Raw genomic sequence first — 27,202 nt, forward strand, 5'->3', positions numbered from 1 at the left:
ATGTTGGAATGTCTTCAATGTTGAGTATTTGGCAAATGTCAAGTTTGAATGAAATAAGAGAGATAATTCACTGGATCAGTCACTTCTGAAGTGAAAATCAGAGATGTATTGTTTTCACTTGATCCAGAGTTTTTATTTAAAATAATATTTTACTAAAAAATCACAAGACCTATTCAGAGTACAAACTGTCCCATACCCGTTGTAGCTGATGAGGTAGGGATGTGAAAAACTAAAAAGCCTTCTCTTTATGATCCTCTTTGAACCACTCTCTGAAAGTTTCACAGATGGTATCACCAGACAAGGAAGTTGCATCGCCAGAGTTTCTTCGCATTATATTCTGTGAACGCCTTCAAGGTTCCACAAGGGGCCTTGTAGCTGTAGAAAATTGGGCTAAAGTGTTCAGTGATCTGTGAACATTGCAAAGATTTGCCTGTTCAAAACCTGACACTGTTCTATACTCTGTCCGGGGAATATCTGGAGCAAGGCCGCGCATTAGAGTAGGGAAGGGGATAAAGCGAGTGGGCGGCGCGAAGCACTACAAGCTCCTGTAAACGGCTAGTAGCTACAGTAGTTTCCCCCCCTCCACGCAATTCTGTTCCGTCTCACGCAGAGGTGTGGAGTTTGGGGGGAGGGGCAGTATTCCCCGTCATTCACCATTTTCTCAACTTTCACACATATCACTTTTTACTAATATTCTAGGTTTTTCTCATTGCGGACATACACAAGCATCCATGTCCTAGCCGGGATTCGAACCCGGGATCGCTGGCATTGCAGCCTGCTGTGAAAATCTCTCCGCCACGGAGGCGGACAGGACTGAGCTACCGCGGCTCATACATTTAGAATAGAATAGGTATTTTAATAAGAAATAAACCCTCAAGTTACCTAGTAAGAAAGTTTCCTTGTCTTTCGCTCTTGCAAAATAGAGTGGAGAAAAATATCTGAAATTACTCGCTCCTCTAGCACCCTAACGGTGCTTCTTAGAACAAAAATGCACATAACCTTTTTTGTAGAGAGTTTTATGTAGATTATTTTTCATCATAACCTCTTTTGCTGTAAAGTACTTTCTAAGCGAGATATTTGCAAAGAACTGATTTTGGGCGCCATTTTTCAAAGATGGCGGCCAAATCCTGGGTGGTACAGGGGTGCAAAATTAATATGTTTTTAAGAATCCTTTTAGGAAGATAATAAAATTTGCTCCAGCTTTCCCTGATTTTTTCCTTATTAGACCCCAAAATCATCCCTTGTTGACTGGCCTATTCGCCACAGTAAAAATACGTACATTTTAACAGCCGCTTATATTAAGGATTTTATTTAATTTGCAGCTAGGAAGGATTCTGTCACAATCACTAAAATACAGGATGCACATGATGAAACTCCGGGCTTCTTACTTGATATACCTCCAGAAATGAACACGCAAGTATGTGTTTGGATAATTTTATTGTAAAGACCAACTGAAGAAGTTTCTTGCAACACACTAATAAATATCCGTGATCTTCCATATAACTACCATTAGTAAAGAAATGGTATTGAGCCACACTGACCCCATGTTTACATGAGTCCTACCTCACATGACTCACGTGAACCACGAAGAAAACTACGAGCATGAAGTTGAGAGTATCAAAGAACAATGAACTGATTATTATAAAGGCGATACGTATATACTACCTTCTGATTCTTCACACGATATTAGAACATCCGGAAACATCCTTATAAATCATACAAAAACATTTTATTAAAGTGTGTTGAACAATATCGACAAGGTTGTATCATCCTATGATTAAAGCTCATAAGATCAACCAATATCCATCGGTTCGGAATATATTACATCACTGGAAGTTGGGGTGTAGCACACGTTCTATGCATACTAAAATTGGTTTAGTGCACAACGTATTCATTGTTTCTTCAAGAATTTTGGGATGTCGTTAGTCTTTCTATTATGCTTTACCTTTATGCGTGTTCCGACATCTTGCGTTATTGCCTTTGAAATTTCCAATTTATTTTGTTCATCGTTATTATAGGATTCGTGAAGCTTTATTACGCAGTTTCTTTAATCGAGTGCTGGTATGGAAAGTGCAAGTGAACTTTTGAGAATTTCTTTCTGGATTCAATGCGGAAGCTGTCGAAATTACTTCTTAAAACGAGCACTGCGTGAACTTATTTCAGGTAAGACTGGTTGTTAAATACATAGACCAAGCATAGAGAAGATTATAGCCAGTGTATTTGTGTCAATTTCATATTTCTTGATTCTCTTTTTGTGACGTATGTTGCATGACATCACTGGAGCATCTTTCCTCCAATTAAAGTTTTAATGAAAGGATAACTTAATGAAAGGTACAGAAGGGTAAAATTAATTTGGTCAAACTGCTAAAATTATAATAGTACAGGGTGATTCATATAAAACTAACACATTTCATTAACGTTTTATTTCAATAGGAATACACCGTAATGTTCCGTGTTAGTCTCACATGACGCGGGACACTTGGGAGATTCATACATTCTCAACAGAGTGCGTAGTTGTGAAGAATTTGGTAGCTTTCGTAACCATATTGTCTCAGTTGCTGTGAAAATTCAGTACACACGCTACGAATTTTCATGGTGTTTGTTGAGCAAGAGAATGACATAGAGCTATGTCAAGGGGAATTTCAACAGGATGGCTCGACGTGCCATGCACCAAATGAGTCCTTGGTGCTGATCCAAAGTGTCTTCGAGGACCGGATAATTTCCTAAATTTCCGAAACTTATGGCCACCGAGATTACCCGACTTAGCCCCCCCCCCCCCCCCCCGACTTCTTCCTGTAGAGGTATCTTAAGTTAATGGAAAAGTGTACGCTACACGTCCTCGACCAGTGAAGAGAGCATTACAAACGATATATCCGGTAGTGACAACAGCTTACTCGAACGAACCACCAGAAACATGTAACGATGTGTCCAGCTGTGCCTTCAGGAAGGGGGAGGATACTTTCAGCATGTAATGTAAAGGTTATTAAACTCCCATATTTATACCACATTTCAAATGCAATGACTTGTTGCTAGCTTTATTCTTGTTCGCATATATTGATAATGCAATGTGTCAGTTTTATATGAATCACCCTGTATTATTATTAAGAAATATTAGACCTCCACGTGACATCATGCATTTGTGTTTGTTGAATATTCTGGGCGGATCAATCTGTAGAAATTCCATCTTTAATGACAATGGCACATCTCTCAATTAAATACTGTGTTCGTACAGTAAATAAAAAACTAATACAAATATGGCACATTTCCTTACAATGAATTTCTTTGTACTGCACAGATGGAGCAATTCGCTGTTATCGAAGCGAGATCTTCCGAGAATTTTTGTTCCTTGAACGGTCACTTTTGAATATTTTAAAAACACTATTTTATGTTATTTGGTTAATAATTGAAAGCATTATTATAACGCACAATCAGACATAAAATTATTGTTAATATGAATATTATATTTCTAGCCTAATATTTTCATCATTACAAATAAGGAAGAGAAGTATACAACAAGGCATGGGATCCCTGGGTACAGCAATACTAATCTGCCTTCTTACTGGAGAAATAACGAGTAAGAATATGGAATTTTATTTATCCTTTTTAATAATTTGGATGTACACGTCTCATTGCATGTCTGTAAAATATTATTCTTCAAATGTTAACATGCTTGATGGAAATGCATAAAAAAATAAAACTATAAGGGAGTGTATGGCTTACCTGAAAAAAAAAAAACGGTTATCTCACAAAGTTCATAGCCAACTACAAGCGCTTCTTATAACTAGGGAACGGAACTTTATGTGCTAAAAAACTCAGAAATATTTATTTTTTATGTGTCATAAATGTTGAAAATATGTGATAAAAACAGGAAAATATGTGACAAAAATAAAAACATTTGGTAACAAAAACAAACTATAACATGTATTTTAAACACCTGAAATTAGTTTCTAAATGATTACCTCTTAGCGAGCTATTTTTTGGAAGAGTTGCAGTGGATCACCATAGTTTTTTCCAAATTCTCCATTGTAAATCTATGACGATTATCTCTAAAAAGCATCTTATATTGTGAGAAAGATCGCTCCACGTCACAAGAAACAATTCTTGCATATTTGAAGCACGAAATGTCACTAACGCTGAAGTTTTCCAAAGCTTCCACTTCCTCTACTTCACCACCTTCCAAAACACATGCAATTTGGCACAATGTTTGAAAACCTTGGTTTTTTCCCAAAAACTTCTGTACATTTAGATCCAGTGAGTTCTTTCAGTTTCGTTTCTACTATACGGACTTCACCAATGGAAGCTGCCAAAGTGTTCGCGGACGATTCAAGCTTTCATATGGAATTAGAGAGAATGGACAGGTTTGTTGAGATGTATGCGAATTCGACTTTTAAGGAAGGCTCCATCAACAGTTCTTGCAGAATTCTTCTTTGTCAAGATCATTAACAACAGATACAATTTTTTCAAACATAACATCTGCATCGCGTAACTACAGGTGTAGGGGAAAGGGGAAGCTCAGGACATTTTTGTTTAAAAATGTCTATTCTTCTAGGCGACTTGATAAAAACTTTCTTCCCATTTGAAACCAGTTTATCGACATTGGGATAAAGAGCTCTTATCTTTTCACATATTCTATGCAACGCATGATCCACACATGTAACGTGCACCATTTTGGGGTAGCTAACGGCAAGACCACTGCATGTAAGCTGCAGCATCTGTCAAGAGAAGAACATTGTCAAATTTTATGCCTTCCGGCCACAATAGCTGCATTGCTTCATTAAAAAGCCTTGCTATCGTTACGTGTAGCCAGCCACAGCTACTTACAGCTATTTTCTCCCAATAAGATCGTAGGCGAGGTGCCAGAAGTCTGCCAGCGAGGGTGTTCAAAGACAAAACAAACCTAGGATTTCGAGGTAGATGAAGTCAATGAGCGATTTTATGTATTTAAAATGAAAATTCGCAAAATATGTATTTACATACGGAAAACTGGAAAATATGTGTTTTTATGTAAAATAAAATTTGCTGTGTTGACATATAAAGCTATGATCAGAATTTTGGCAAAAATGAGGGTCTCTATCTTATCGCAGAAAAAACATTTATTTACCTAAAGTTCCTTTCCCTACTTATAACATTCGAGATAGTTTCCGGAAATTCCGCAACGCAAGGATGCGTTGCGGAATTAAGTTCAAAGACAGTTTAAAAAGTGAAGCAATTTGTTTCGGACACGGAACTGGATAATTTAAAAAGTGAAATTGTTGAGTGATTCTTTGGGATACATACAGCTACGTCTTGCACGTCTTGGACATGGTCATACACTAACTTCTCATTATTTTGGTTTAAAGGCAAAGAATAATTGTATAAAAAAAACTGTAATTGGTTTTAAAAATGTTATTTTTTCAAGTTATACATCCCCAAATTGGAGATACACCTCCATAAACCTGACAAGTGTTGGAGATGTCCATGTAGTTATTAGTAAATATCAGAAAGCAAGAAGTTATTCTTTTTAAATATTATTACTGATGTTCATAAAATTTTCAATATACTAAATTAATTTTGTTATTGTGTGCCACCATGTATCACAAATATGCGTTTTCTTCCTAATCACTAATTGCCGGCCCCCGTGGCGGAGTGGTTAGCGCATCACGCTACGACGCCAGGGGTCCGGTTTCGAATCCTGGCCTGCGCATGGATGTTTTTGTGAGTGTCCATTCATCAATTTCATCATATCACCACTCATTCCCATGGCAAATTAGCCAAAAGTGGCACAAAAGGTGAAGTAAAATAAAGTAAATCAATTAACCTAATCACTAATTTTGCAAATTATAAACAAATCTTCCTTGTATCTCTGTTTGTGTCCGTGAAGAAGTAAGCTTCTGATCTGATTATAAATTTATACTGAATAAATCTGTAATTAATATTATAATAAATTTTATGTAAAAATTAACTGATTTATATAAAGTTACAATTTCATTTCAGGTGCCACAAAACCAACGAAGAGTAAGTATATTTATGTTTTCGAAGCTTCATATATTATCCAAGTGAATTTTCTGGTCATTACACATAATTAAAGATATCTAAAATTCGAAGTGGCTTATTTTACACTGTATATATTTACTTAACAAGAGCGTTCTTCTCTGTAATAATCTTGTTGTGTGTTAACATTTATACAATGTGTTTCGATGCGTTAATAATGTGTTGAATTATTCTTTGCAGATTTCGTGAAAGGTAAATTCGCTGCTGAAGGAAAAACAGGTATGAGCATGTTGTTCATATACATATGTACCAATAAATAGTGTTGTGTACACATACTTAAAAATACCGTTGAAATGCCATAGTTTAAATATTAATATGTAGTTTATATATGGACTGGTGAAGACAAATATGACAAGAAAGTAAACTACCCGATTGCAGGCCCGTAGCCAGGCAGGGACCAGCGGGGCTGAGCCCCCCCTGGCACTGCCATCAGGCCCCCTTGACATTAGGTAAAACTATTTTGTATAATTTGTTTGCAGTGAAGAGTGAAAATTTAGACAGCTCACAACTTTAAGGATAAATCCACAGAACATGAACAGCAGCTATTACTATTACATTCGCTCATCTTGTTCATGAGCTGAAGTCTAAGTAACTGCAAGTACTTAGAAGATTATCTAGACTTTGTAAGTTCTTTCACTGTCCCTGTTGCGACCTCCCGTTTAGACAGAAATATACGACTTTGATGTCATCATGCAAATTCCCTTCGCATCTGTTTCGAAGGTCAACAGCTCCCAAGTTTTGGGAACGAAGGGGAGTTTCATTGCTTCGGCCGGGGGGAATGTACTGTAGGCACTATGATTGAATATTGTGCATTTGTTTGTGTGATATAAACATCTGTATCATCTAAAGCAGAATGGAGTGAGTACCAGTCAATTAACACTTCAAGAGATATTTTAAAAGATGTAGAAAATGTAGTATTTGTGTGATATTTATACATTTTATGTAACGTAACAACCCCTCCCCTACACACATAATTTACCTTAATTTAATACTGTTAAATTTATGACAAATGGAATTGGTTTACAAAGCTCCCCCGATTGTATAAAGGCACGAGAACGTGTGAGCATAAATACGATACAGTAATATTTTCACGTTCAGCATGTTGTGGCTATGTTTATATAATGTTTATGATTATAATGTAAATTAAGAAAAACACACTTCCTTCTTTCCTACAGATACCTCACCAACATGGCGGACTGCGAAACCAGGAGGTACAAGTTAATACTACAGTGCATTCGTTTTGGCTGTGGGCAGAGATAGCGCGTGACATGGCGCAGATGTCGGCATTTTCGTCCCGTGACGTCTCGCTTATTTACGCTCATGTCATTAGCATGTAGACAATTATATTTATATTGCATAACGAGTATTAACCTGTGTTACAAAAGTTGTGCGAAGTTGTTCACGCGCTATCTCGGCCCAGAGCCAAAACGAACGCACTGTACTAAACCTATATTTAAGTACTTTCCTGATACAAAATGTCATGGACATCTATTAATTTTAAAATTATACTCTGGATAGTAATATGTGGAAAGGTCTTTGCCAACAAATTTAGCACAGTATAAGAATGATACAAAGCGTATCTGGTAGGAAATATATTGTGGACTTCAGTTCCTAATATATTTATTCTAACCAATGCAAAAATGTAACACGGACAAGGAGAAGTATCCTTTTTACGAAGTCCCTCCTCGGTATTTTCCTGCAATTATACTATGGAATTAAAGACAGAGGGGGGCAAGGAAGATATAAGAGAGAGAGAATGGAATATGAAAAGAGAAGTGAAGAAAGAGTAAAAGAGAGGAGAGAGAGAAATAGGAAAACAATACGGATCAAGAAAGAAATAAGAGGAGGAAGGTGTACGCAGAGTGAACGAGAGGGGCCATTTAAATTTAAAGTTACAAACCAACATCAAAATATCTTCATAATACCTTTAGAAAACTGAGTTATAACATCTTACCCGTGTATGAAAAACATCCCAATCTTTTCCTGAAGAGCTAGAATTTAATTTATACTTGCTGACATCAGCAAAAACAAATATTTTCCTAGAATATCTTCTATAATAAAATTTCAAAGTATTATTTAATCCTACATTTTAATATTTTCTTACAGAGGCACCAGGAAAGGGCTACACTGTACTCAAGCATGCCAGTATGTATGTTTTTATTGCATTATTTATATGAATATGTCCATTTCTCTGTGATTTATTAATTTCTATTACAAGATTTATGGAAAAGATGTGTATGTGTCATGCCTTACAATGGGTAAGGTCTATGTTGCGATTATCTTAATGCACGATCTGTTGTTACTCTGTCCAATGTAGGAGAATTACAGCTTATAAGATGAATAGTTGTTTCAAGTATAAGATTAAGCTAATAACACATTTTGATTCATTCCAGCTATTTCTTAACAAAGATATGTGTATATGTGTATCGGAACACAACGGAAATAATCTTGCATTAATGTTATTATTAATTCTAGAAAGCTTGGCCAATTCAGTTTTAAAGTTCCACAGTTGGAATCACTGTGTAGATGTTATGAATATAAGTTTAACTTATTTTATGCAAAGCATAGGCAGTTTGCAATTGAAATGTGGTGTTCTCTTCATTGCAGGTCTTGGAAGGATATTTCTGAAAATTCCGAAAGGTTAGTTAGTTCAGATTTATTTATAGTCACATAGACGAAACAATTATTATCAGTGGTGAGCTGCGACCAATATATTGAGACGACATGAGAAAAAAAACGACTATCTTACAACTTGTGCTACTTCAAATAAATATATCTTTCTCTCTGCTTTTTTTTCAATTCGAGAAGTTAAATATGTCATATTCATGCTGTTGGACCAGCTACAAACAATTTATATTTTAAAATATTTCTGGATAGACAGTGTCTACCTTAATAGAAATTTCAGCTAAAAATGAGGCTCTCCCAAATGAGCCAGCCCTGGTTTCGCTTGATTTTTAAATTCCTCTGTTTACCCGTATGGAATCTTCTGTCAGTAATATTGCAACGGGATCTGTTTCCTTTGAAGCAATGATGACGTCGAGATGACGTATACATCTCCCAGAGTAGAGCTGTATATTATAAATTATAAAGTGTCTACCTGATTCTGAGAACCCGCTTCGTTTATAAAGAATGAAAAGTTAAGAAATTATACAGGGTTATTACAAATGATTGGAGCAGTTTCATGAGTTTGCTGTAGCTCTAATATTTGACATATTGCCATGAAATTTCACAGTAATGTAGAAAAACTCAAAACGTTTTCTTCTCTTACAGGCGTGTTTCGGATTTCTGTCGGGAGAGTGCAGCACTGAGAAGTGAGTAAAGATGGCGACAGACGCTGAGAAAGCTTATGCTATAATTTCATGCATATCAGTCCGTCAAAACAGTGCTATCATTTCCGTAGGATCTTCCAAACGGTTGGTGGTGAAATGTTCAGCGCTCTTCTTGCTCTATTCATCGGTTTCTGTGGGCTTCGTGTGTAACTCGCTCGCACACGCTCAACAGTTTCTTTACTCACTGGAGGCCGACCCGTTGATTTCCTCTTACAGAGACATCCTGTAGTTCTAAACCATCGCCGAATGAAGTTGGCATCGGTGCGTCTTTCTTGAACTTTGTTCTAAAGCGTTGTTACACTGTTTTGACCGACTGGTATGCATGAAATTCCAGCACAGCATAAGCTTTCTCAACGTCTGTTGCAATCTTTACTCACTGCTCAGTGCTGCGCTCTCCCGACAGAAATCCGAAACACGCCTGTAAGAGAAGAAAACTTTTTTAGTTTTTCTACATTACTGTAAAATTTCATGGCCTTATGTCAAATATTAGAGCTACAGCAAACTCATGAAACCGCTCCAATCATTTGTAATAACCCTGTACATTTTCAAACTGTTGTTGATCTACGAAACAATTAATGCTACTATGACAACGATGATGTAAAACCAAAGTAGAATTTATAGAGAAGCACTTTTTCGTATTCGGTAATTTTCGTTTGGATATCCTAATAAATTTTGCACAACGCAATTTTAATAGGGTGTTGTTGTTTTTTATTACGGCTTTACAGGTGTGCTTAAACGTAATTTAATGCGTACGTTGCAATAAAAAGTAAAACGTAGACTTTTTATATTACTATTATTCTTGATAAAGTCAAGGCATCATGTAATCATATTCACTGAATATCTCGGATGGGCCTTGATTAAAGGTAAGATTAACAATGAATGGAACGCTTTGTGTGTAGGTATATCCGGAAGTTGTTGAAAGTTAAGATCCCATCCGCCTCTCTTGTCTCTGGTTTCCAAAAGAAGAATAGTACGTGAAAATATAATACATATTATGGAATATTAAACTACTATAACACTAAAAAATAATCCATAACTCTCTACTGTCGGATTAAAAATTATAGATATTCGAGTTTAGATTCCAATTAAAAATTAACCAGTAGACCTACATGAAAACGAGTTACATCAAAATTTAGCTTATTCAATTCTGAGTTAAACTATGCTAACCAATCATTTTTCGAGTAGGCCTTCTATTTTTTATCGTTGTGAAAACTAAAAAAGGGCCGATTTTCTTAAGTTTTGCAAGCGATCGCTATCTTTGAAATTCTGTAAATCGAAAAGGGGTTGTCCTTTCGGTATGAAATTTTAATAGGGTGCAGGCAGAAAGGTTTTAAATACAATTATTAATTTGCATGTTTTCATAATTTCTGAAAAACAATTTCCGCGGTTCAACGGACATCGCTCTGTGCGCTGTTGCCACGTTCAGCGTACAGCTTTACTCTGCTGAATAAAACTCTGTATAAAATCGGTTTCGCAATGTGAATTGGCAATGATAATGCATTTTAAAAACAGATGCAAAGAGCTTATAAAGAAGACCAATATTGTATTTGTAGGTCTACCCAATACTAAGAAAAAGTTGTTTCGCAAAAACGCTAAAAACAGTTTTTGGAGAAATTTTGAAAACCTGAAAATTAATAATGTGTTTAAAACCTTTCTGCCTGCACCCTACTAAAATTTTACGCAAACGACAACTCTTTTTCGATTTACAGAATTTTAAAGTTATCGATCGCTTGCAAAACTTAATGAAATCGGCCCTTTTTTAGTTTTCACGACGATAAATAAAAATAGAAGGCAGGGCCTCCCGATGGCGCAGTGGTAGCTTCGTCGCCTTGTAATAAAGGGGTCCCGGGTTCGATACCCGGTGGAAGCACATAGTGGTTCGGATTCCACTTTAAACTGTAGGTCCAGTCCCGATTAGCCTTAATGTGCACAAAGTGGACTTAAAACACCAACTCAAACCAAACCAAACCAAAAAAATAGAAGGCCTACTCGAAAAAACATTGGTTAGCATAGATTAACTCAGAATTGAATAAGCAAAATTTTGATGTAGCTCGTTTCTATGTAGGTCTACTGGTTAATTTTTAATTGGAGTCCAAACTCGAATATCTATAATTTTTAATCCGACAGTAGGGTGTATGTGCAATAAAGATATGCGAATGATTGGTTTCAGTGTCTTTATAAAATGTAGACAGAGTTGCAAACCATACACTTTTTATTACTCTTTTCAGAATGCGCGAAGTATGATGAATACTATTTACAAGAAGACTATCTCTGTGTTTTCTGCTTATGCAAGAAGGACAAGCCTGCGGAAAACACGTGCAAGATATTTAACAGTTTTTGCAGAAATTGGCGTTTTCAATCATAAATTTTGAAAAATTATTATTAAGCTATTACTATTGAATTGTAATATATGTAAAAAAAAAAAAAGATTTCAAAAATAGAAATTACTGTTCTCTGAACTACCGTAATAAAAAAAAAAGTAAAGGAGTAAGCATGATTGTTATAATCATTGATTTCTTGTTCTGAAATTTGAAACTAGCTTCCGTCAAGGCGTAGTAGCACCTATTTGAATGTGGTATTTTCCTAGTGCAGAGTTGTGTGTACACATTTGAAAAATCGAATTCTCTCCAATTTTTCAGAAGCAGTTAAAAAAAAATGCGACTGCAGACTGCAACCCCAGCAGCACTTTCGCGAACTTGGTTAGCCACCGTGAATTCAATACAAGCGACAATCTACCAGAGTGTCAAAAAGTAAATTGGTGTCGTTTTCCGCCTAGCTTCCTGAAAGTGATACTGGACTTCAATCTATTTCTGTTGAAAGAAATTTGATAGAATTGAAGACCTTTTAAAAGCTGTGCAACACTCTATGCTGAGAAAATTTACATTAAAAAATATACTACACAAATTATGAATTAGATACGAAAGATTGATTCAAAGCAATGACATTTGCTAATAAACATGTAGCGTTTTATCTAGCCGCTTGCGAAAGAATTCCGGCTAAGTAACAAGAGTGCTGCGTGCATTATGCTAATCATTATCAGCTGTGAGCACTCCTGAGCTCTGTAAAAAAAAAAAAAAAAAAAGTGTTCCCCTGTGCATAGCACCACGCCATGAAGGCGTATAGGGGGTGTGGGGGTAACGCCCCACACTTTCTTGATCCGGTCGTGAGTGGGGGTGATGTGATCAGCATCACGCCCCTGACCGCCTTTACCCCCCAGGGTTTCCCCCAGGTACCCATGTTATTCGACGCTGGGTGGGCGCCGGGGCCGCTTCCACCGTTAGAAAAGTTCCCGGATTTGAACCGGCCGGGGATCGAACCCGGGACCTTGAGCATGGTAGTCAGACGCGTTACCGACTGAGCCACCGCGGCCACCCTAGCTCTGTAAAAGCGTGACTCATTTGACCTTCCTCCTGCATCATGTTTTCGTACATGTGGGAAGTTTTTGATTGACATTTGTCGAAACGGTCAAAATATAACTTTAATAACGCTTATTAGTATAACCCAGAATACAAGATTACCTTTCCGGCAGTCTAAGGTAATAAGTTCTATCCCTGAGCCGAACTGTTATCAACCAAATCCTCGATCAAGATATCAAGCGATGTTGAAAGCGGTACTGAAAGCTCGTGACACTTATGGTTGTTTGTAAACACTGCTGAAGTAAAAATTGTTAGGTGAAAATGAGGGTTGCTACACGTTCTGTTTTTACATAATATAATGCGTGTTGGTGTACAAAAGCTGTTTTTGCATTCCCATTCAATGCGTGTTCTGTATTGGCAACAACCTCAGGATTCTTTCCTTTGGGGGAGGAGCAGTGCTTAATGTGGGGGAGGAAATGGGGAGCGATGCTTTCCCCCAGTTTTATAAAGCTTCTCCAGCACTCGGAAAATTTGCACCTGCTTAATCTGCTGTCTTTCACGGCACCTCTTGTCTATGTTTTCACGCTATATTTTCAAAATTTAATTGTATTAAGTATTTTCAGATATCTCAGGGAGTCAAGTGCCCGCTGGTCCCCTTCTGCGGGCGCCCTTAATTGGCAAAGGAGTGGAGTTGAGCATTTGCTTGAGCCCTGGAGCAAATATAATCCGAGGAGACGTTTTACGTGGCACGTAACAGCGTCGATGAAACAAGCGGGAGGGGTGCTTTATGCACATTTTACTAGCTGGTGCAGGGGTGCCCACAGGGGGGTTTTATGGCGCAGGTTGCGCCATCGAGATTTTTTTGGGTGGGATCTTTTACCTTCAAATAATATAAAATTCAACATTTATATCTTTTCCAAAATACTATATGTAAAAAAATTTACACCTTAAATGCACCATATTTAATCCATTAGATGAAGAAATGAAAGTGTTTAGGGCATTATCGAAAGGGTGGGGGATATCGAACTCGTACATATTAGGCCTTAATTGACACGTGGGTTCTGAGGGGGATTCTGAATTAAACTTTGGGGGGACAGTATCCAACTCTAGGTTATAGATTAATGGCGAGTACTTTAGTTAGAGGGGGATTGAGCATTAAATTATTATTATTATTATTATTATTATTATTTATTTGTTCAGTACAGGATACATTTCCCAATTATGTTGAACATAATACACTGTGAATAAATAACAAGATACAAGAGAGGAAAAAGAAAAGAATACATGAAAGTATGAAGGTCTATGTACACAATATTTACATCAAGTTATGAACTTATTGTTGTGATTATCTTTTTTTTCAGCACACTGCGTGAGTCTGTGAACATATCAAAGCCTACAGTTTTTAATAGTTCATTTACCGTGTCCTGCATGCGCACTGAAGGTGAAAACCTATGCGTGTTGACCCTTGACCTTTCCGTGTAGAATAATTTTCGGTTTCTTGCACTGTGTCGGCCTACATAAAAGTGTATACTTTCTAACAGTGCAGAACACTCACAGCCGTGATTAACCAGTTTCCGTAAAAAAAAAAATAAAAAAAATGACTGACATCACTGACGACTCTTCTGTTGAACAAAGTTTCCAGACCGAAATGCTTGCATAAAGATGTATAGTTATTTTTGTGATGTTCAATGTTCACCTTGAAGCACAAAGCACAGCCATTTCACAAACTGCCTTTGGACGCTCTCCACTTCCTCTTTCCATGTTTTGTACTGTTGATTCCATATGGGACTGCAGTATTCCAGTACTGGACGAACAAGTATCCAATTCTTGTGTATTACTATTGTCTTAGATTGTTGCGGAAATTCTGGTGTAGAGACTGAGAATTAAGTTTTTGGAGGAGGCAATATCCACTCTTCAATATCAACAGTAAGTGTAAAATTGGCATGGAAATTTTGGTGGCGGGATTGAGTATGAAATTTAAAGGGGGAGATAGAAAGCTCTTGACAAAGTGTTAAATCTTAGATAGTCAAGGGATTTCTGTAGTGGAGAGAGTGTTCCAACATTACATTTTGGAGATTGTATTTAGCGATAAAGCATCCACACGTTTTCAACCCCGAATGTGCCAAAGGAAAAGCTGGAAAAGGAAAAGACTAAATATCTCGGGATCTCAAGAAAGTATTGACACTCCACTAAATTAATATTCTTCAAAACCTGCAAAGAAATGGATGTAAAAATTTTCTTGCTCTCTTCGTTCGCAATAATTTGTGTTGCTACGATGTGTGTTTGGCGCTTTAATGAGATGAATATGAAGTTTTTATACTAAAGCTGCATTACAAAGACAAGCGATATTCTCGATTGATTGATTTGGTGTTTTAAGTCAACTTTATGCACTCTAAGGCTAATCGGGATTGAACCTACAGTTTAAAGTGGGATTCACGCGATATTCTCGATTATGATGTACGATTTTAGGGGTGCTCTTGAGAGATGGCACCCCTGTTTATGGAGGAGCGGCAGATCAATTATAATGTTCAGTAAAGCTAAGAAATAAATTACTTTCAGTAGACACGCTGTCGTAATTAAATATTTTGTGACGATTACGATATGGTTTAAGGGGGCGAATGATATGATTTGGGGGGACGCACGAAATGATTTGGGGGGGGGACGCACGACATGATTTGGTGGGGACGCACGACATGATTTGGGGGGGATGCGCCATTGGCCTTGGGGGGGGCACCCCTGAACTGGTGGAAGGGGGTGGTTGCGTAATCCATTTTGAACACCTGCCAATATTCTAATAATTAATCTATCCTTACGTGTGGAAGGACTTCTCGCTTGCATAATTCTATGTAATTCACATATTTAATTTTTGTGCACAAAAACCACTCGCTGTCAGGTTTATCAGGGTCTCATTCGGACCACGATGTTGATTAGACCAAACTTATCATGGACGCCATGTCGTCAACATAGATTGAGATCGGTCTAATTGATTACGATGCATACATTGTGTTTCCTGGAATGTCGTAACATATATTATCTACACGTAGATATAAACTAATGTTGTCTACGCTTACGCATCAATGACAAGTAGCTACTTTAGAAAGAAACAAAGCATTACATTTCAACAAGCACTTACCTTGTAGCTGGGGAAGGGGTGTAACATGCAGCAAAAGACCTGTGAGCACCGACCACAAATTATCAGACATTATTCGTCGTAGTTCAATTGCCAACACAAATCACTTGTCACATCGAATACTACATTTTCCGATACTTATAAATGATACACTTTTTACCAATGAATTCCACCCAGAAACTGTCACAAAACTTCAATTTTGACACATTGTAGACGACAGCAAACGAAATACGCGGACCGACACTCAACGTAAATAAAATCAAAGCTTTAAAAATGCATCAACGACATCTATGACTCCATGACGAAACTGTAAACGGTTTCCAGAAAAAATATTCTGTTTTAATTAATTGTTATAAATTAAATATGCTACCTGTTTCACATAGATGGTGAAAAAATCAGTACTACTTTTGGACTATCTTAAGAGTCATTGCAGGTGGTTATATTAAAACTGCGAAAAGTCTCCAGTAGATGTCACTGAAAGCTGGGCTTTTAAATTAAAGTCCAATCACCGGTTCAAAGGTTAATGCCATTACGACAATATACAAGGGCGCCCGCAGAGAGGGGACAGGGAGGCACTTGCCCCCTGAGATGAAAAACCTCATATAATTTGATGGGTGAAATTGTAGCGTGAATGAGGGATGCCACGAAGGATCTGCGCATTGGAGAAAAGTACAAAAATACAGAGAACTGTTCATCAGCAAAGTAAGTGATATATGCTTATGGAAAGGAAGCAAGATGAATCCAATTTCTATTTAAATAGTGGACTCAAGTCTGAACTTGACAACAACGCCAAAAGATTTTCAATTCAATTTCAATTTTATTTGTATAATAATAATAATAGGTATAAAATATGAGTTTTTACGAGTGAAGGGCAAGGTATGAAATCTTACTCTGCCCCCATTATAATTGCAGTGGAAATTCATGGTTGAAGGGAAATTTTGTTCAGTTTGGGAAAAGGTGGGGGGGGGGCCTGTGCTTGTATATGAATCAACATGGGTAGAGCGATACTTTTTTTAAATTTTCTTAAATGGGGACACTGCTGCCCCCCCTGAGAAGTATGATACGTGAAAACATTAAAGCAATTTAAACAATTCAAATCAACTTTTCGCATAGAAATATTATATCAGGGCTGGACCTGGACCTTACACAAATTTGTACCAAAAGTCTGACAAATTTCGTTTGTCTCACCCGATTATTTTCCCCTCTCCAAAAATAGCACTCATCCTTAACTCTGACCACTTGCGGAAATCGGTGCAATCGCCAGTATTATTGGAGCCTATAGCACTCCTCACTCCTCATGATTAGATGGCCTTAGATTGAGTTTCCTTCAAGTCCACTTTATACACAGATAGGTTAATTGGGACTGGACCTACAGTTTAAAGTGGGATCCTAAGCACTGTGTGCATACAGGCACTGGCGTACGCAGAGGGGCTTATGGGGCTACAGCCCCCTCCGAAATATTAAGAATATTAACATTTTGAAATAAAAGCAGTGAAGATTCTGGAAAAACCAGAGTTGTAAATTCAAACACCACACAAAATACCCCCCATTGCGATTTTTGGGAGAAGAAAGCTATAAATTTAGGATTTTTTTTTTATTGTGTACGCCGCCCCCTTTGAAAGCAGCATTTAACTATCAACCTTTACAATTTCAGCTCTCCCGAAAAAAAAAACTGCCTATGCCAGTGTCCACAGGCTATCCAACCCGAGACCCCTTGATTTCAAGGCAACGCCGTTACCACTACGCCATCTGGAAGGCCCTTCTGACAGACGATTAAAGTTCAATACACCCCATGCACTTTGCATCATGCCATGAGGCATATATAGGGGGATGTAGAGGTAGGGCCTCACACATTCTACCGATCTCGACCATGTAGGTGGTGATGAGATCAGCACCACGCTCTGGCTGCCTTTAGCTCCCAGAACCCCTTTATGCGGGGACAAGGCCGGAAAAAATCCGACCTTATATCAGTCCGGGGTCTTCCGTGTGGCAGTCAGGCACCCTTCCGACTAAGCCACTGTGGCTCCAAAGTGGAATACATTGTGATGAAATCATATGGGAGTGGTGGACAGAGGCGTCGCCTGAAGGGGGTTCACGGAGCACACGAACCCCCAACCAAAAACGGAAAATTTTCAATTTGTTTTCTATTCTGCAGAATAAAACACTACATTTCAATATAGTTATTTTACAAAGCAGCTATTTTCTTTCATAAAGTCTTCACAATGCTTAAAATTTCCCAATTTCCACGTCTGTTGACAAGAAAAGCTCACCAGGTTACGCAGCGAGAGCCTGGGGCACCTCTGGCGCAGTGAACTCCCTCTGCTGTATTCTTCCCGTGTTGTATCTAGCTCGACGGAAGAAGCCGAAAAAAGCAAGGGGGAAAACTGGACATCGGAGCACGTACCCTTCCGAAAGACCACTCAACAGATGGCAGCAACTGTTCGGAGAATGCCGATAGCGGCCGAGGTGCGAGGTATTTATTTTTCGTTTCGTTTAGAATCAGTGATCAGTTAGTTCGTATGAACTTTCCAGCCTGATCATTACCAATGCGTAGTTAGAAATCGGTTAGTTCATTGAACTCTCCAGCCTAATTATTGCCTATTTTTGTGGGATATTTAGATGCTGTGAAAATGCCACGTGGTATGTTACTGACCTCAAGAGATATCCGAACTTCGGAAAAGTGACTGAATTCAAACCGATACTTTCTAATATGTACATAAGTAATGGCTTAGCCCTATACGGCCAACAAACAGTACTTACTCACTTCTGTGTTCTTGAGTTTTTATTTCAAATATTCAATTGTAATTTACAATAACAATTACATTTTTTTTAAATACACATTTACATATGTTCATGAATAAGGAGCTACATGAAATATAGTATTACATGAATATAAATATATCCTATTTGGGTATTATATTTACAACACTAGTACTTGATGGTTTATAAACATAGGCTTTCATTCTAACAAAATATAAAATACGAAACTGCAAGTTATAGTGATGCTTATGAATATTATTATCTTGTTCAGAGTTTCTCATATTCTACACACAAAATGATAAAGGAAAATCATTAGATGGAGCATGAGGAAATAATTTATGAAGCAATGTTACTGCCAAATAGTGGAACATCACTAATATTACAGGTATTTCACATTAACTGATGCATATGGACAGTGCTTGAAGTGGAATGTGTTACGTCGGGAGCGAAGAAGAGGGATGTTTGGGTGAACCTTGATGCTACCTGCGGAAAATGCTCCTGTGTTTAACTCGGTGACAATGAGACAACTTGCAGAAGGGAGGGGGTGGGGTACTTTGCATACATTTTGCTGGCCAGGAGATATCATCCCCCTTCACTTTGAGCACTGTACATGAACCAACTAGCATGATTCTGTAGCACTACGTAGGAGAAGAAATAATATTCTTGACAAAGTTTCCTAGAAAAAAATTTCATGTCATAAAATGTCAATATAGACTGTGATAGTAAGTCCAACTTCTGTACTTATCAATTGAACATTTCATTGTGCCTTTCTGCTTTAATTCATGAAATGGAATTGTTTATTTCTTCCAAGAACATTAAATTTTGAACATACAAGATATACTCTCTCTGGCTTATACTTTTTCTTTCAGTATAATAGCTAATGAACACCTCATTCTAAAATTTGTCATAGATTTATTATCAAAGTATTTTAAAAAATATATTAGAATATGCTTAGATCAGTCACTTGCCCAAAGTAAAGTTGGTGCGAATTAAAACTTTTCCTCTCCACTTGGCCCAACTAGCCTCAAAATATAACACTGACGACTAAGTCTAAGTGAAATAAGCCATAGACCTTCTCTTTCATTCCCTTACAAAATTTCTGGACCCACAACTATTTTAGAATAATTCTCTATTTCTGAGTGAATATGTTTGCAAGCTATAATGATAAAAGTACTGAATTAATAACCTTTCTTTCTATATTTACTGAGAATTCACCTTTGAATCTTAAGTTCTCTCTAATTTTACTTTTAATAATGTTTCACATATTTTCAACGCACCATTATTTTTAAGAAAATTAAGAAAGTTAGAGGAATTTATTTTAGAGAATAAGTATTTTACCAAGAATTGAATTTTTACACACACAACAAATTCAATTTCTACATAATTATTGCCCCTTTATAGTGAGTATATGATGTCAATATTTATCTTGTATCTGTACTTTCTTCCAAAATTCACATCTGTTATAATTATGTAAATTTATTTTTATTTCACAAATATTATTCCTTGTATTTCACATCTGCAGAGGTGACGTTAAAGAAATATTGTGAAAAAAAGGTAATACAATCAATGTTCTTGTACTTAATGTCACTCAGTTAAATGATAGGGTATGGTTATAAAATGTGACAGATATAAAAGTGAAAATGCTGCTTATCAGTGAGGTACACAATCATAGATTGTTAATAAAGACATGTTTAAATAGTAAAATGCCCTGCCAAAAGACAAGATAATTAGAATTTGAATTTTTTGCTATTCCATATTTTATTCATGCCACATAATGTTTAATATCTTCTTCTTATACGAGCCTGACCACAAAATTTCATGTTCTTGGACAATTTTCATGCATTCAAAATAGTATTCAACAACTGTACAGACATATAATATACATATATTTACAACAGTGCATAAAATATTTTCATAAGCAATTTTTATGCATCATTGGACCCAATACAATTTATTATTCATGAACTATAAACAATATTTTTGTAAATGCCAGTTTCTCATAATGGCAGCACTGGCTAAAATGTATTTTAAACTGTCATTTTTTCTTTAGGATTATTTCAGAGCTCATTTAAAAAATTCTTGCATATATAGATATCTTTAAGCTTGAATTTAGAGGTAGATAGATACCATTAATATTATTCAATCTGTTCTGAACTACATAAAATATTTTTAATGAAGTTACATAGTAAAATATTTATTAGCTATTTTAGTTAAGTAATATTTAATCCTGGATAATTATTATGTCAAATACATGCTGAGAAATGCCTAATTTTTTTTAAGGTTTTAAAATGTTATTTCATATTTTAGAACTTCTGCAGTAAATTACATATATATGTATAGATTTCAAAAAGACTTGTTAAACCAGTATTGTATACTGAAACATGTTCATTAAATATAGTTTGTTACATATTTGATGTACGTTTGACTAGACAACTTCATTTAAATATCTAATTGGTGTTTGGCCTGTTTTTACATACACATATATAAAATTCGCAAGTATGCATAATAAATATGAATGAATTGAACAAAATAACTAAATAAATAAAAACTTAACATTACAAATCTACAAGAATCTACAACGGGGCCATCAAAATTAATGAGTAGGGCATTCTTTTTTCTGCCAACAAAATATTGTATTCTGTAAATGTAAGTGATACGGAACTATCATTTCTACCCTCAGATGTGGATTTCATTTTGTTTATTATTTCATACAAGAATTATTTTTCTATTGTATTTTATGAATTGTTACTTACTTTACCTATGCCATCACTAGTATTGTTTATTCTCTAATATATTAGAAGTTCCATGGAGTTTAGTGGTAAATGGTACTGCAGATTTTTATAAAAATCATTTCTGTGAATAATGTCTAAATTTGACCTGTTCAATAAGAAAACCATTAATTCTAAGATGTATCTCACTTGAAAACTATTACAAAATATCAACTATCCTCCCTCTACTAGTCTTATGATAATTTAAAGTAAGTTTGCTCATATGATGTGATAAATAGCAACATTAGAAGCATGGAGAAAATACATACTTGACAAAATGAACAAAACAATCACTTTGAAATACCATATTTTAAACAATGTAAATCTTTAATGAATTTATTGGTAACTTAAACATGGTAATATGATTAAGCCTTGTTTCCATGACAGAAAAAAACACTACATATGTTGACAAGGCAGTCTATATATCAGTAAAAAACAATTAACAATGTAATGTTTTAACCCTCTATTAGGGTCATCATTAGACTTGAAACCAAACTAAAATGAAATAATGTATGCAATAATATATGTACATGCATATCTTCCTGTTTGAACTTTATTTCATTTTAGTTTTGTTTCAAATCTGATGAAGATCCTAAGAGAGGGTTGAAACGACACGTTGTTAATTGTTTTTTACTGAAATGTATGCTGCCTTGGTCAGCACATGTTGTTTTGTATTTTAACGTGTTTATAAATTAGTAATAAACACACAGACATTATTCAGTAGGCTATTTATTGAATCATGCCAAGAAGCTTATTCTTCATTTCAGTTGCCATGATGCAAGGCCATTGAAGAAGTCGTAGCGCAATGTGAAGTCTGTAAAAAGTTTCAACCGGCTAACACAAAATAACCTCTACAGCCACATCCAATACTTAATAGACCTTTTGAAAGAATAGGGTGTGATATTTTTGAATTTGAAAACAAATCATATCTTGTTGTGATAGACTTTTATTCTAAATGGATAGAAGTATTACCTATACAAAGTAAATCAATACAAGAAGTGATAGCAAAATTAAAATTTGTGTTTTCCATGTTGGTGTGCCTGAATTAGTAATATCTGACAACAATCCGTTCAATAGTGCAAAATACAAACAATTTGCAGCAGAATGGTATTTTCAGTGTGTATTCTCAAGTCCTCATCACCACAGTAGTAACGGTATGGCAGAAAGAGCAGTTGGTATTGCAAAACAAATAATGAGGAAAGCAAAACATGACAACAGGATTATTATCTGAGGCTTATGGAATATTGAAACACACCATTAGCAACAATTAGGTTATCACCAGCTCAAATGATGTTTAGTAGAAGTTTAAGAACTAAATTACATATGTCTAACAAATTGTTGAATCCTGAATTGTTTAAAGGAATTAGAGATGCATTATACAAAAATCAGGTAAAGCAGAAAAGTTGGTATGATAAAAACTCAAAATCATTAAAACCTCTTAATCGAGGTGATAATGTAATGATCAGAAACCTTGATAGAAATATTTGGGAGTCAGGAAAAATATTATCTGTAGATAACAGTCCAAGATCATATATTGTACAGAAACAGAATGGTAAGGTAGTTCGTAGAAATCGTGTTCACCTTCAGGAAAACAAAACAAACGAACAATTGTTAGAACAGAAACCAAATAATGAGAAAAATCAAAATTATGTCAATGGTAAACTTGATCAAAGCTCAAAGTCAAATCATTGTAGCAAGGAAAATGTAAATGATGAAACTGTCAATGTAACTAATCCAAATGTACCTAATATTACTTCTGATGTCAAGTCTGAAAGTAATGGAAATGTATATACTACATCAGGTAGACTTATAAAGGAACCAAAATTCTTGAAAGACTATGTAACTGATGTATAATTAATTATCATGTTTGTAAAAGGGGGGAGATGTAACATATGGGCTTTACAGTGATAAAACAATTATATGTTCTGGCAACATGAGTGATGTCATGAGAAGATCATGGCGACTGAAATGTAGAATAAGCTTCTTGACACGATTCAATAAATAGCCTACTGGATAGTGTGTTTATTATTAACATATAAGCACGTTAAAGTACGAAACACATGTAGTTTTTTTAAACTCAGACACCTTACTATGTTTACAGTTTTATTCTCTACTTTAATAATATATTAATCAGACATTAGTGTATAACTTACTTAATATCCTAAATTTAAAAAAAAATAATGTAAGTATGTACATTAGGGATGGATTGATATGGATGCTGATACCAATAAAGAATTAAAAAAACTTTATGATTGCAATAACCAAGAATTATACTGAACTGATGTCAAATTTGAATAACCTAAATGATTTATTCACCTTCTTAAGTAATGTATGCAACCAGGACTCCAATGGGTGTTTATTAACAAAACCAAGCTACATGATTTACATCTTTATATCTGTTGACGAAATAACAAAATGGAAGAATTTTGTATTAAATTAGATGAAATTTTCAGAAATACCAGATCAGTTAAATTATTGGCTACTTGACTGATAGACCAATACAGTGATATACCTATATCGTCTGATACTGATGTAACGATCAATGCTTCTGGCACACTGCTCGTTCACAATACATAGATACGAAAAATACATACAATCTAGGAAATTAATTTAACCAAACATTAACTTCATTAACGATTACACACATGAACATCTTTTATAACTCTCGTGTATCTTGAAATGTCAGTTTGTAAGACTAGAGCTTGATTTCAGGTGATACTTTGTTGGATATTCCCAGGTTATGTTAAATACAGACCGATGCCATAGCTACCACTGTTCTTTCACAAAACCAATTACTGTAAAATACTTTAAAATGTCCAGACCATTTTATGTTGCTTTAACATGCTAATGACAAAGTTTTAAATGTCAGGTTACACTTGCTATTCACAAGAATAAAGTTTATCCAACAGTGTGCAAAATAAATTATAACAATAAACTATAAAAGCATTTTATATATAAATTGCCAAACCATGGCAAGTACAGTACAAAAAAATGTTTTTCCCTAACTTTTTGAAGAAGTTTTTTGAAATATTTTCAAAATTCTTGGACTTTCCCAGTACTTCCAGGACAGTGAGAATCCTCAACACTGAATTATCATTAATTCTCAGCCAATTGTGCAGCAAAAACAGAATTAATGCTTAAATTGCAGATGTTGTCATATTTTGATACCTCGTATGTACATTTAAATTCTTTAATGTCCGTAATTGAACAACCTGAGACTATTTTTTTTGACATTTTTTTTCACTTATTGAAAGTAGTGTGTGTGAAACTATGCATATTTAGACTATAGTCTAATTTGAAGAAAACAAAATCACACATCTACACATTATTATAATGACTCCTATCTCTCAATTTTCTCTTACACTGAGGATTCTTACATAACTATGGTTTAGCTGTCTGTCTTTTATTTGTTATTTATAATTGTCTTTTGGTTATCAAAAGGATTTGAACTCCTCAACTAAAAAAAAAAAAATATCTTCAGGAATATAATGGAAAAATAATATAACATCTACTATAAAAAAAACTAAGTATTTCTTCATTTCATTCAAAAATTTGTACTTTCCTGTGAATTTATATATTAATACTATGAAAAATACAAATAAAAACCTTACATTTCTTATATTTTAAGAATGCACACTTCCACATCATTAGTATATATTGTGTTACATGAAAAATAATACTTTGCATAAGTTTGCATAGCTGAATATAAATTACATTGAGAAACAACACAAGAGAAAAAAATAAAATAAACTCTAAATGTGTTGCAACGGAAATGGTATTGTCATTTGTATAGGAACCTACCGTAGTAATAAATGCTAGCATGTTTACTAATTTGAAGCTAAAAAACGTAGTACATCACTGAATTACAATGATATTACATATGTTCAATCTTTTTTCTTTCATTTAACATGGTAATTTATGAAATGGAGGGACAAAAGTCATTATTCTGTATCCACTGTAAAAAAAAAAAATGTTTGTCTTCTCAAAACGTAAGAACTGACCAACAAGTACACACAGAAAAATGAAATTAATAGAAAATAAATTAACATACACATATCCATAGCTACTTTAACTTGCTACTGAGTTAAGTTTAACAACAAGTTGAAACTGGAAAAATTCAGTTTATGTAAAAAGTAACAAAGCTGTCTTCATAAACAATTGATGGCTCATGACAAATACTGCAAAAGAATTCACTCGATGTATGAAAGACACTAGGAGGAGCTTAAACGCTGCTTTCTCCCTTGGATACAGAGTTCAAAGGAAGAGAGTAGTTTGCTTTTTCAACATTTCCTAAGTTTGTTAACAACGGCAGAGGAGATATTGTTTTTTGATTAGCAGAGGCAGATGGCTGTTTCGGTAAGTCACTGTATTTGTATTCAGGTGTAGACACGGGAGATGATGTCTCGCTTGTCCCATTTTGCCTAACAATGGAGCTTCGTAAGTTCAAAGGCCTATAGCCTTTAACGTGGTTACCATTATGAGAGGCAGCGCAATAGTATTTCTCCTCCTCGGGACTTGGGGTCGAGATATCTGTCCTTGCAGTATGCGAGTTAGAATTTAGTGTGTGGATAGGGGGAGAATTAGGTGGAGTGTTCGTCATGTAGTGATAATGAGGGATATTTAGTGGTGGAACGCCATATTCTTGCTGATGCGAAAAGTAAGGATACACCGGATCGTACTTCCCGTTGGGTTGTCCAACAAAGTCATCTTTCCTGACATGTTCCGAGAGCCCCCTTCCGATTAAATTAAAAGTCACTTGTTTCGGAGAACCTGAGCCAAGTTTTGGGGAATTCGATTTCCACATAGGGTGCTTTCGGACCGGAGGAGATGCCTGTTCGACATCACTGTGATGGATATCGACCACAGTAAAGGAATCTGGGGTTCCAGATTTACTGAGGCTCATCTGTGCAGATTCGAAACTAATGTCTGGCGATTCTGAATCGGTTTCTGACACGTTGGCCTTTCTCGCACATGGCTGCAAAGATATGTTCAACTGATCCTGACTAGATGCACTTTTAAATGACATATCACAGCTCGGCACTTTGGATTCACTTGGCACACGGTATCTCTGCAAACGAGGTGACGAGAGTCGTGATCCGACTTTTACCACTCCGTTTGGATGATGGTCTGAGTAGATCAAAAGATTTTCTAGCTTGCTCACGCTCATCGTCTTCTCTTTCAATCCGCTCACGAAGCTTGCCCTGGAACTGATGCTAGAGACCTCTGAGAGGGATTCCGGAGTAGCTAACGGAGCTAAACCGAACCAATCGTCGTGTATCAAGTCAACCTTCTCCTCCTTCGGGGCCATGAAGTTCTGAAGGTTGGGCCTCGTTCCGTTCCTCATGGTGGCAAGCAACTGTTCCTCCAACACAGATGCATACTCCCAGGACAATATAGGGTGCAAGGCAAATGGCGACACATGTCCGTTCAACTTCCCGTTTCCATTCTGGCTGCCGTTGGAGGAATGCAAACTGGCGATGTTGCTGTTGGTTGGATCGGGGCTCAAGGAAGTGAAGCTGGTTTCCAGGCACAGTTTATGGGGTGGTGTCACTGCTTTGGGAGAACCTGGGGAACTTGCCAGTAAGTGGCATTTTTCAGAATCAAAATTCTCCACAGATGTCACGGTAGAATTATTCTGCGATGTAACCACTCGTTGCGGCTTAGCAGGACCAATGTTAGTTACAACCTAAAAACAAAAAAGCACAACAGTGAAAATCAATACAGAACTGAAAATTAATTATGATGGTCCTCATAAACTTGATAAAAATAATTTACATGTTGTGGTTCCAAGATAAATACGTATGAAATTAAGTCTATCTGAAGCTCTAG

General features: G+C 35.9%; 2 protein-coding genes and 1 long non-coding RNA gene across 8 annotated transcripts in view; 1 reads left to right on the top strand and 2 right to left on the bottom strand.

Moving 5' to 3' along the window:
• Nucleotides 1-16,074, bottom strand: part of LOC145986814 (uncharacterized) — a 268,487-nt gene extending 252,413 nt beyond the window's left edge. The window contains exon 1 of the long non-coding RNA XR_014441612.1: nt 15,849-16,074. This is a non-coding gene — a long non-coding RNA (uncharacterized LOC145986814). The remainder of the gene's footprint in view (nt 1-15,848) is intronic.
• On the top strand, nt 2,023-11,839 carry LOC145987359 (uncharacterized). Of its 2 annotated transcripts, none has more exons than XM_083121887.1 (8): nt 2,023-2,163; nt 3,471-3,574; nt 5,974-5,994; nt 6,211-6,249; nt 7,206-7,241; nt 8,137-8,175; nt 8,638-8,670; nt 11,588-11,839. In XM_083121887.1, exons 2-8 carry the CDS (start codon nt 3,520-3,522, stop codon nt 11,722-11,724), a joined length of 360 nt encoding a protein of 119 aa, XP_082978013.1. In that variant the 5' UTR covers nt 2,023-2,163; nt 3,471-3,519; the 3' UTR covers nt 11,725-11,839. The 2 variants fall into 2 exon arrangements, with proteins under 2 accessions (XP_082978013.1, XP_082978014.1); XM_083121888.1 differs by lacking the exon at nt 2,023-2,163 and adding an exon at nt 2,210-2,331.
• Nucleotides 16,075-18,652: 2,578 nt separating the features above from the next.
• inaE (inactivation no afterpotential E) overlaps nt 18,653-27,202 on the bottom strand; it is a 264,162-nt gene continuing 255,612 nt past the window's right edge. For all 5 annotated transcript variants that reach the window (XM_083121266.1, XM_083121265.1, XM_083121263.1 and 2 more), the window contains one exon: nt 18,653-27,059. In XM_083121266.1, coding sequence (XP_082977392.1) covers nt 25,596-27,059 — 1,464 coding nt within the window. In that variant the 3' untranslated portion in view covers nt 18,653-25,595. The remainder of the gene's footprint in view (nt 27,060-27,202) is intronic.

This window comes from Lepisma saccharinum, chromosome 4 (assembly GCF_977018435.1).
Source record: "Lepisma saccharinum chromosome 4, izLepSacc3.1, whole genome shotgun sequence".
Taxonomy (NCBI): Eukaryota; Metazoa; Arthropoda; class Insecta; order Zygentoma; family Lepismatidae; genus Lepisma; species Lepisma saccharinum.